We start from the raw sequence: 12,343 nt of genomic DNA, 5'->3' as shown, positions 1-12,343 counted from the left end.
ACACATCTCTAATGGCCTCAATCATGAGCTGCACCCCCTTTGCAAGGAATGCCGCCCTGCTCAGCACGTCCCCATCACCGTCTGCTGTATCAGAGTCAGTATCCGTGTCATCTTGCATAACCTGGCAAGTGCACGTTTCTGTGGGAACATACTAGGGGATTTTGCAGGAATAGGAATAGAACCTGACCAAACTGCCACCTGAGTTTCAGTCTCAGTATGAGCTACCCTAGTAGAGATCATCCCCTTAATAGAGGACAACCACTCGGGCTCATTAATTGGGATCTGAAACAAAATATTACAATCATGTGTACATGGAATGGATCCCTCCTGAGAGGAAACATCCTCTGCAGCATATGACACAGAGTCCCTAGACATGGCTATGTGAGACAACAAACACCCACACACATCCCACACAGAGAAATGTCAGACAGTTTCCCCCCCAAGTATGCCACAGAGAGACATAGAGATTGGAGCCAACCCACACACAGCACTTACTGAGGTAGATATAACACAACTACCTGGCGTTTACTGTGTACCTTAATAGACTACACAGAATTTACACAGCCTCCCCCCCCCCCCCCCTTCTACAACCCCCTGGTACTGCACAGGATAGCTGGAGTTGCTTGGAGGGACAGCTCTCCCCGTCAGCGTCTGTTTGATCTGCAGGCAGGAAAATGGCGCTGAACGCTCTGAGAAACTCCTCCCCCTGAACATGGCGCTGCTTCCCGCTCTTCCATTCTTTATACTGGCCTGAGGATTTCTGCTGGCAGTGTAACAGAGGTCCCTGACAGGCTTTCTGACCAGTGTAGCGTATAGGCGCTGGCTCAGGGCGCCCCTCACAGCACCGCACTACGTACCGCTGAGCCTCCGGAGCGCAGTTAATACTACGCTCCCACCCTGTTGCCGACATCTTCACACCGGCTCCCCGCTTGCTGAGGGGACCGGTGACTCACTCACCACCGGAATCTTCTGGCTGTTAGGGGGTGGCGGCATGCTGCGGGAGTGAGCGGTCGCCTGGGGCAGCTAACGATCATCACCCTCAGGAGCTCAGTGTCCTGTCAGCGGAGATAGCGGCTCAGACCCCTCAGGGCGGACACTACTCCCTCCCCCTAAGTCCCACGAAGCAGGGAGGCTGTTGCCAGCAGCCTCCCTGTGCCTAAACTCTAAGAATATAAAAAAAAATAATAAAACTAAAGAAGCTCTAGGAGCTCCCCTAGCTGTGACCGGCTCCTCCGGGCACATTTTCTAAACTGAGTCTGGTAGGAGGGGCATAGAGGGAGGAGCCAGCCCACACTCTCAAACTCTTGAAGTGCCAGTGGCTCCTAGTGGACCCATCTATACCCCATGGCACTAATGTGGACCCCAGCATCCTCTAGGACGTAAGAGAAACAGAGACGGATTAAAGTGTGAGCACTTTAACACGAGCTTGTGAGCGCCGTCCTGCAGCTTCTACTACATACACTTAGTAGTAATATTTTGTGATTTTTTTTTTTAATAAACACCATGCAATCTGTGCAGAAAGTAACCGTGTGAATGGTGAATATAAAATACGCTTAAAGTTAAAATATATATCATAAGCTGCAGATTTGTAACACAAGCAGAGTGTAAATTTATTAATTACAGATAAATAATTACACAGGAAACAGAAAATATAGGTGTTACATTGTTGAGTGCTACTTCAATGCAGGCACAAGAGAACAAAACTTTACATGGGGAGAGCGGTGATAAGGAAGCTGAACGCACGGCTGTACTGAATTATATAATATCTACTGTACATATACTGGGTATTTACAATGGCTACAGAAAGGGGGAGAATGGATTAAAAATAAGAACAAACATGGCTGAATCAAATGCAGAGTCCATAAGCACCTAATCTTCCTTTCCTGCTGCAAGGCAGGTTATGCATTCCATAGACACCCATTACATACTGTGTTTCTGGTTAGGATAATGCATACGTGACATGCCACAATGACAAAAATCAATTTATAAATCAGGTTTTAAACAATTACATTCATTTTAGAATGGCATTTACCTAAAACGCACTTGTCACCCACACAGAGGAAAGGCAGCCATTTTGTGTTCATAAAAATGCAGCCGCTACCAAGTCACCTCAGGTTCTGTGTTTGTTTATAGGTTCAAATCACAAAATGGCTGCTCTCTTGTCTCATAAAATGTGCCTTGGTGATATCAATGGTTTCCAGTGAATGGCCACCCCCATTGTGACTAGGCAACAGATACTCCTAAAAATTAACAAGCACATCTTAAACTCTTTTGAAAGTTCTGCAGGGGATTACAACATTTTGGCAGGAAGAGGCACAGGTTCAGATGACAAGCTGGGGATGCCAGAGAATGATTACAAGTATTTTAGCTGTATTATATGAAAATTTCAATAAAATGAATTATCCAAATAAACCCCAGTATTAGGCTGCCAGGTTTTAATTACAGGCTTACAGTTATAAAGGTGACGTTACCACAATCTGCTTGTATTGGATTTTAGATTCTGCTGTATGAAATGGCTTTAAATTTAACATCCAAGGGTGCTTTGCAGTAGGCAGGATTTTAGAGCAGCCATTTTGGTTTCTGGAGAGCAATGGTACATCTGCAGATCTGAACCGTTCATATCCACAAAACCAAACCCGCTTTCATAGGAAAAGTGAAAATGTACCCAACTGAAAACAGACATCACTGCGACAAGTCCCTTCACACCTCATGCCTCAGTGACGTCACTAGCTTCTAGCAAATTGGGAACATTCTCATGACTCTTGGAAGAAGTCATAAAATGGCTGCCTGCATTATGCACATTGTGTCGTAAACTTTAATTTTATTAACATTTATAAGTGCAGCTGACACAAAAAACTCTTGGGGGTGACAAAATGGAACCTTTAAGAAGATAATTGTTAAAGGGTGAAAACTTTTTTTTCCAGGAGTTAGGTTTTTACTGTAAACGAGAGATTTATAAAGAAAAGAAAAAAAATTACCTCAGCAGTAAATGGTGGCAGAGACGGGAAACCACAACCGATGGTAAGAAGGGCAATATTAAAGCTGGACCGGCTGGATTTACTTGTAATGTTGCATTGACGCTTTAAGCCAAATACAAAGGAACCGTATAACAAGCATGGTAAGCGGTTTTATCAGCTCAATCACTGCACATACAGATAGAAAATAAAGTGGGCCGTTTCCTCAATTAGGAAGCAGTTTCCAGTCCCAGCGCTGGGATGCAGGCGTAATCATTGGCAGATGTACATACAGCAAACACGGTAACAGTGAGAATGTCCGAAAAGGTATAAACAAGGTGCACGGGTGCATTAACCGCAGCAGTGAGCAGGGTACACAGTAGAGACCCTCCAACAATGCATGGGCCCAAAAGAACTAAATGGTTACTTGCTTGGGAATATACAAAATGGTGATGCCGAGAGGAGAGAGTCATCACATCTCCCCCTTAAAAAAAAAAAAAAAACCTCAAAACATAAAAATATCCAACAAAATTATTTCAACAGCTATGTACAACCATCGTAACTCCAGGTCACAAAGACGCACACAAAAATAAAGCTGCTAGTCGACGTCTTCCATGTTACTGTAAGACGGAGCAGGTTCTCCTGGGTGCTGGAAAAGATCCGAAACCGCGCCTTCCGTCACCTGAGAGGCGTCCTCGGAGTTTGAGTTAGGCCCAAAAGCCATTTGGCCGACTCCCTGAGGACAGATAGAAGAAACGGTCAAACAAACGGCGGTTACACAGTTTATCGCAACGAACGATTGTCTTGCCAAGAGCTCACAACACAATACTCCTCTGTCCCTTTACTTACAGGATAACACATTACAGATTCAAGCGGTGTCTAGTTCCCAGGATAAATTATGTAACCTCACGGAGAAAGTGGATCATTTAAATCTACTCATAAGGGGTAACCTATATATTCAGGCTGGTGTACAAGCTGCCCAATGCTCCTAAATAAGGTACCCACGAGACATAGATGGAACAAAACTGTACATGTTATTTAAAAATGGAATATTATATAAAAATTATTTTACTTATAACATCTTTCCAAATTGGAATTTTCTGCTCATCACAGACATCCATAAATGATGAACTTTGCGACAAAAAAATAATACAGAACTACACGTACACTTTTTAAGTTTAATACTATTAAAGGGACAGTAACCTCAAACTCAAGCGCTAAATTCGCTAAATTGTGCCTAAAGCAGGGAATGTAGATGACAATTTTGGAGGTTGCCTGTTAAGTCTTTCTTTGCCTGTTCTGTGTCTTATTCTCAGTCTTTCCAGAGTCTGACCAAGCCTTCGCTGTGGCTGATAAAGTCTCACCTCATTGACCTATTACATTCTGAGGATTAGAGAGTCGAGAGAAGATAACGAGATCACCAGGAAGAGAAAGTAAACAATGGAACTGCAAGGAGACTTACTAGAACCATTACAGAAACTAGGTAAAGCCCTATTTAAGAATACATTTATCCATTTAACCCTTATTAATAGCATTAGATATATACGCAGAGGGAAAACATAACTAAAAAGGGTTAAAGTCCCATTAAAACAATACAAAGACATATTATATACATTAAGTATTCTAATTTCTTAGTAGTTAGCAGAACTACATTTGAATTCGCTGCAGTATAGTTACATACCCTAGTTTGTGGCATAGGTAGAATTTATACCACACCAGGAACTCTGTCATATCAAATATACTCTATGCTTAAATGGTCATTCTTTATAATGACCCAAACGCACTTTGGTTGCTGCTGGCAACAAGGACTTCATTGACATCACCTGACTCACCTGGAAAGTATTGCTAATATTTTATTTATTCCCTCCTTGATTACAAGTAGGTGGCACTGTAAGAGCTAACCATGGAAAGGTTTAAACTGCCGAACCCAAATATTAAATGTCCACAGATTGTGAAAGGCTATGACCCAAAGTAATACATAAATAAAAATACAAAAACAAAGTTACATTTTAGCATTCTCTGTAATATCACTTCATTAAACACAAATGGATCAATACAATTAGCTGCGATGTGCCGTGCCTCGCGGTACCCCCTTCATTACTTGTGCTTCGCATCCAGAGAGCTGAGCAGGAAAAATAAGATTTTACTTACCGGTAAATCTATTTCTCGTAGTCCGTAGAGGATGCTGGAGACTCCGTAAGGACCATGGGGAAGAGACGGGCTCCGCAGGAGACATGGGCACTTTAAGAAAGAATTTAGTTCCTGGTGTGCACTGGCTCCTCCCTCTCTGCCCCTCCTCCAGACCTCAGTTAGAGAACTGTGCCCAGAGGAGATGGACAGTACGAGGAAAGGATTTTTGTTAATCCAAGGGCAAGATTCATACCAGCCACACCAATCACACCGTATTACTTGTGATAACAATCCAGTAAACAGTATGACAATAACATAGCATCAGTTCACGCCCGATGCAACAATAACGTAACCCTTATTGAAGCAATAACTATATACAAGTATTGCAGAAGAAGTCCGCACTTGGGACGGGCGCCCAGCATCCTCTACGGACTACGAGAAATATATTTACCGGTAAGTAAAATCTTATTTTCTCTAACGTCCTAGAGGATGCTGGGGACTCCGTAAAGGACCATGGGGATTATACCAAAGCTCCCAAACGGGCGGGAGAGTGCGTATGACTCTGCAGCACCGATTGAGCAAACATGAGGTCCTCCTCAGCCAGGGTATCAAACTTATAGAATTTTGCAAAGGTGTTTGTACCCGACCAAGTAGCAGCTCGACACAGCTGTAGTGCCGAGACCCCTCGGGCAGCCGCCCAAGAAGAGCCCACTTTCCTAGTGGAATGGGCCTTGACCGATTTTGGTAACGGCAAACCAGCCGTAGAATGCGCTTGCTGAATCGTGTTACAGATCCAGCGAGCAAGAGTCTGCTTTGAAGCAGGGCTGCCAACCTTGTTGGCTGCATACAGAACAAACAGTGCTTCTGTTTCTCGGACTCTAGCCGTCCTGGCTACATAAATCTTCAAAGCCCTGACCACATCAAGGGACTCGGAATCATCTAAGTCCCGTGTAGCCACAGGCACCACAATAGGTTGGTTCATATGAAAGGATGAAACCACTTTTGGCAGGAACTGAGGACGTGTCCGCAATTCCGCTCTATCCATATGGAAAACCATAGAGGGGCTTTTATGTGACAAAGCCGCTAATTCCGATACTCGCCTAACCGAAGCTAGGGCCAATAACATGACCACCTTCCAAGTGAGATATTTCAACTCCACCGTTTTCAGTGGTTCAAACCAGTGTGACTTTAGGAAGTCCAAGACCACATTAAGGTCCCAAGGCGCCACCGGAGTCACAAACGGAGGCTGAATATGCAGTACTCCCTTAACAAAAGTCTGAACTTCTGGGAGAGAAGCCAATTCTTTTTGAAAGAAAATGGATAGGGCCGAAATCTGGACCTTAATGGAGCCTAATTTGAGGCCCAAATCCACTCCAGTTTGTAGGAAGTGAAGGAAACGGCCCAGATGGAATTCTTCCGTAGGAGTATTCCTGGCCTCACACCAAGAAACATATCTTCGCCATATACGGTGATAATGTTTTGCTGTTACTTCCTTCCTAGCCTTTATCAGCGTAGGGATAACCTCAACCGGAATACCTTTTTCCCGCTAGGATCCGGCGTTCAACCGCCATGCCGTCAAACGCAGCCGCGGTAAGTCTTGGAACAGACAGGGTCCCTGTTGCAACAGGTCCTGCCTTAGAGGAAGAGGCCACGGATCTTCCGTGAGCATTTCCTGCAGATCTGGATACCAGGTCCGTCGTGGCCAATCTGGAACAACGAGGATTGTTCTCACTCCTTTTCTTCTTACTATTCTCAACACCTTGGGTATGAGAGGAAGAGGAGGAAATACATAGACGGACCGGAACATCCACGGTGTCATGAGGGCGTCTACCGCTACTGCCTGAGGGTCTCTGGACCTGGCGCAATACCTCTGTAGCTTTTTGTTGATGCGGGACGCCATCATGTCTATCTGTGGCAGTTCCCACCGACTCACAATCTGTGCGAAGACTTCTGGATGAAGTCCCCACTCTCCCGGGTGTAGGTCATGTCTGCTGAGGAAGTCTGCTTCCCAGTTGTCCACTCCCGGAATGAACACTGCTGACAGTGCGCTTACATGATTCTCCGCCCAGCGAAGAATCCTGGTAGCTTCCGCCATTGCCGCTCTGCTCCTTGTGCCGCCTTGGCGGTTTACATGAGCCACTGCGGTGATGTTGTCTGACTGGATCAGAACTGGTTGGTCGCGAAGTAAGGCCTCCGCTTGACCTAGGGCGTTGTATATGGCCCTTAGTTCCAGGATGTTGATGTGTAGACAAGTCTCTTGACTTGAGACCCTGGAAATTTCTTCCCTGTGTGACTGCTCCTCCACCTCGGAGGCTTGCATCCGTGGTCACCAGGATCCAATCCTGAATGCCGAATCTGCGGCCCTCGAGAAGGTGAGCACTCTGCAGCCACCACAGGAGCGACACCCTGGCCCTGGGGGACAGGGTGATCAACCAATGCATCTGTAGATGTGATCCGGACCACTTGTCCAACAGATCCCATTGGAAAGTCCTCGCATGGAACCTACCAAAGGGAATGGCCTCGTATGAGGCCACCATCTTTCCCAGGACTCGAGTGCAATGATGCACGGACACCAGTCTTGATTTCAAAAGGTTCCTGACCAGAGTCATAAGTTCCTGGGCTTTTTCTATCGGAAGATAAACCCTTTTCTGGGTCGTGTCCAGAATCATGCCCAAGAAAGGCAGACGAGTCGTAGGAACCAACTGCGACTTTGGGATATTGAGAATCCAGCCGTGTTGTTGTAGCACTTTCAGTGAAAGAGATACGCTGTTCAGCAACTGCGCTCTTGATCTCGCTTTTATGAGGAGATCGTCCAAGTACGGGATAATTGTGACACCCTGCTTGCGCAGGAGCACCATCATTTCCGCCATTACCTTGGTGAAAATCCTCGGAGCCGTGGAGAGACCAAACGGCAACGTCTGAAATTGGTAATGACAGTCCTGTACCGCAAATCTTAGGTTTGCCTGATGAGGTGGATAAATGGGGACATGAAGGTACGCATCCTTTATGTCCAGTGACACCATAAAATCCCCCCCTTCCAGGCTGGCGATGACCGCTCTTAGCGATTCCATCTTGAACCTCTTCAAGTATAGGTTCAGAGATTCTAAATTCAATATGGGTCTGATCGAACCGTCCGGTTTCGGAACCACAAACATGGTCGAATAATAACCCCTTCCCTGTTGAAGGAGGGGAACCTCGACCACCACCTGCTGAAGATACAATTTTTGTATTGCATTTAACACTATCTCCCTCTCTAGGGGGGAAGACGGTAGGGCCGATTTGAAAAACCGGCGAGGAGGCACCTCTTCGAATTCCAGCTTGTAACCCTGAGACACAATTTCTATTGCCCAGGGATCCACCTGGGAGTGAACCCACATGTGGCTGAAATTCCGAAGACGAGCCCCCACTGGCCCCGACTCCGCCAGTGGAGCCCCAGCATCATGCGGTGGATTTTGCAGAGGCAGGGGAGGACTTCTGTTCCTGGGAACTAGCTGTATTGTGCAGCTTCTTTCCTCAGCCCCTCCCACTGGCAAGAAAGGACGCACCTCGGACTTTCTTGTTTCTTTGTGAACGAAAGGACTGCATTTGATAATGCGGTGTTCTCTTAGGGTGTGAGGGAACATAAGGCAAAAAATTTGACTTTCCAGCCGTAGCTGAGGAGACCAGGTCCGAGAGACCTTCACCGAACAATTCCTCACCCCTGTAAGGTAAAACCTCCATATGTCGTTTAAGAGTCGGCATCACCTGTCCATTGCTGAGTCCACAGGACCCTTCTGGCAGAAATCGACATAGCGTTTATTCTAGAACCCAGCAGACTAATGTCTCTTTGAGCATCTCTCATATAAAGGACAGCGTCTTTAATATGCGCCAGGGTCAATAAAACAGTATCCCTATCTAGGGTATCAAACTCCTCTGATAAGGTATCAGTCCATGCCGCTACTGCACTACAGACCCAGGCCGACGCGATTGCCGGTCTGAGCAAGGTACCTGAATGTGTATAAATGGACTTCAGGGTACCCTCCTGTTTGCGATCATCAGCATCCTTGAGGGTAGCCGTATCCTGGGACGGCAGGGCTACCTTTTTGGATAAGCGTGTTAAAGCTTTGTCCACTCTAGGGGAGGATTCCCATCGTAACCTGTCCGTTGGCGGGAAAGGATACGCCATCCGATTGGAAATCTGCAGTTTTTTTATCTGGAGATTCCCAAGCTTTTTCACATAACTCATACAGTTTGTGTGAGGGGGGAAAAGTTACATCAGGTTTCTTTCCCTTATACATATAAACCCTTGTGTCAGGGACAGGGGTTTCCTCTGTGATGTGCAAAACTTCCTTAATTGCTATAATCATATATCGGAGTGATTTAGCCAACTTTGCCTGTAACTTTGCATCATCGTAATCGACACTGGAGTCAGAATCCATGTCGGTATCTGTGTCAACAATTTGGGATAGTGGGCGCTTATGAGACCCCGACGGTCCCTGCGACATAGGATCAGGCACGGGTTGAGACCCTGCCTGTCCCAATGCATCAGCCTTGTCTAATCTTTTATGCAAGGAATTTACATTATCATTTAAAACCTTCCACATATCCATCCAATCAGGTGTCGGCGCCGTCGGCGGAGACACCACATTCATTTGCTCCCGCTCCTCTCCCACATAGCCTTCCACATCAGACATGTCGACACAAGCGTACAGACACACCACACACACAGGGAATGTCCTTTCTGAAGACAGTTCCCCCACGAGGCCCTTTGGAGAAACAGAGAGAGAGTATGCCAGCACACACCCCAGCGCTATATAACCCAGGAATAACACAGTAACTTAATGTTTATATACTTTTTTGTGCCTAATTATGTGCCCCCCCTCTCTTTTCAACCCTCTTCTACCGTGTATCAGCAGGGGAGAGCCTGGGGAGCTTCCTCTCAGCGTGCTGTGGAGAAAAAATGGCGCTGGTGAGTGCTGAGGGAGAAGCCCCGCCCCCTCGGCGGTGGGCTTCTGTCCCGCTTAAATTTTATTTCTTTGGCGGGGGCTCCTACATATATACAGTGCCCAGCTGTATATATGTGTTCATTTGCCAGAATGAGGTCCCAAATGCTGCCCAGGGCGCCCCCCCCTGCGCCCTAACAGTGACCGGAGTATGTGTAGGTGTGTGGAGCAATGGCGTACAGCTGCAGTGCTGTGCGGTACCTCCAGTGAAAATCACGAAGTCTTCTGCAGCCTGTGAAGTCTTCTTTCTCATACTCACCCGGCTTCAGTCTTCCGGCTCTGCGAGGGGAACGGCGGCGCGGCTCTGGGACGGACGGCGAGGGTGAGATACTGCGTACCGATCCCTCTGGAGCTAATGGTGTCTAGTAGCCTAAGAAGCAGGACCTAGCTTCAGAGAGTAGGGCTGCTTCTCTTCCCTCAGTCCCACGATGCAGGGAGTCTGTTGCCAGCAAAGCTCCCTGAAAATAAAAAACCTAACAAAAAACTTTCTATCAGCAAACTCAGGAGAGCTCACTGAAAAGCACCCAGCTCCTCTGGGCACAGAATCAAACTGAGGTCTGGAGGAGGTGCAGAGAGGGAGGAGCCAGTGCACACCAGGAACTAAATTCTTTCTTAAAGTGCCCATGTCTCCTGTGGAGCCCGTCTCTTCCCCATGGTCCTTACGGAGTCCCCAGCATCCTCTAGGACGTTAGAGAAACATACAATTGAGGATTTACATTTATAAAGATCAGCGTTAGGAATAATTGTATTTAACTACCATCCTGAGTTCCAGAACAAAAAGCAAATAAAAATAAATGTTCTGTTCAAGTAATCTGAGGATCTGGACTAAGGATCCGGTCTGAAGGTCGACAATGTTTAGGTCGACCACTATAGTTCAACAGTCACTAGGTCGACAGGGTTGGAAGGTCGACAGGGTTTCTAGGTCGACAGGTCAAAAGGTCGACATGAGGTTTTAAAAAATAAATAAATTATTTTTTACTTTTTCATACTTAACGATCCACGTGAACTATGATTGGAACGGTAATCTGGGCCGAGCGAAGCGGTAGTGGAGCGAGGCACCTTGCCCGAAGCATGGCGAGCCATGCGAGGGGACACGGTGCATTAATTGGGGCTCCCGGTCACTTTACGAAGAAAACGACACAAAAAACAAACAAAAAAAACCCCCTAATGTCGACCTTTTGACCTGTCAACCTAGCACATGTCGACCTAGAAACCCTGTCGACCTAGATACTGTCGATTTGATGAGCCACACCCCTGGACTAAGGGGTCTATTTACTAAGCTTTGGGTGGAGATTAAAGTACCAGCCAACCAGCCTGTGACATGGCCGTTAGAAGCCGATTGGCTGGTACTTTATCTCCATCCAAAGCTTAGTAAATAGACCCCTAAGGCTAAATTGTGTGGATGGCAGATCTCAAAGAATACTCAGTGTTCTTCAAACAGCACGTTAAGTACCTTTTAAGCATGCATAATTTTTCCTTAGCTGTCCCCTACAAAACATTATCTCTTTTTCAAAATGTCTCTGGATGTTGCAAAGAAAACCAAAAAAAAAAAAAAAACATTCTAGGCTTATCATGTGACAAGGGGGTAAGAGGTGGAGGATTAACAGTACATGAAGACACAGCTCAGAAGATATGCAGACATGTCCACATTTCGAATGATGACAACAAAATTTTCAGTGGTCAAAAAGTTGACTGAACGTGCTAACATGGAAACGGCCATTATACAGACATTATGAATGTCAGCATCACCGGGTTAGGTTGTAGTTAGGGTAGGGTTAATTGCTCTAATACCAAAAAAAACGTTATGTCAACATGCTGGCTGCTGTCACACACATTATGAACATGTTGAAATTCTAGTGTCAATATAACCTACCAAACCCGCTCAGAAGGGCATGCCAAAGCCCCTCTGCTCACTACACATGCAAAGTGGCTGTGGTTGCAATGGCAGTCGCTCAACACTTTATACTGTAATTCATTGATAGCAGCCTGAAGAAACAAACCAAGGGAAAGGAGAATGAAAAAGTATTCTTATAGCATCTCAGGTACTAGTTACCAGCTCGTCAAAATGACGGAACATCATAACTAATGTCTACGCCGGTGGCTGTGCGCGGCCGAACGGAGCAAAGCTTGAATTGCTCTATTGGGCACCATCTAGTGGCCGCGGGCACGCAAAACACTTGAATTCCCCCCAAAGAGGTGAGGAGCAGCGGTAGCCTTTTATTATATAGGATATGCCTCTTACTTTTTCATAAGATTGCTAATTTAAAGAGTGATTAC

General features: G+C 46.1%; 1 protein-coding gene across 2 annotated transcripts in view; it reads right to left on the bottom strand.

Moving 5' to 3' along the window:
- Positions 1-1,585: 1,585 nt before the first annotated feature.
- The window catches only part of USP19 (ubiquitin specific peptidase 19), a 156,221-nt gene continuing 145,463 nt past the window's right edge, over positions 1,586-12,343 (bottom strand). For both annotated transcript variants that reach the window (XM_063941111.1, XM_063941112.1), the window contains one exon: positions 1,586-3,690. In XM_063941111.1, the coding sequence (XP_063797181.1) occupies positions 3,553-3,690 (138 nt within the window). In that variant the 3' untranslated portion in view covers positions 1,586-3,552. The remainder of the gene's footprint in view (positions 3,691-12,343) is intronic.

The sequence above is a fragment of the Pseudophryne corroboree genome, chromosome 9 (genome assembly GCF_028390025.1).
Source record: "Pseudophryne corroboree isolate aPseCor3 chromosome 9, aPseCor3.hap2, whole genome shotgun sequence".
Classification (NCBI taxonomy): Eukaryota; Metazoa; Chordata; class Amphibia; order Anura; family Myobatrachidae; genus Pseudophryne; species Pseudophryne corroboree.
The sequence above is the reverse complement of the archived record's forward strand: the minus strand, read 5'-3'. Positions and strand labels throughout refer to the sequence as shown.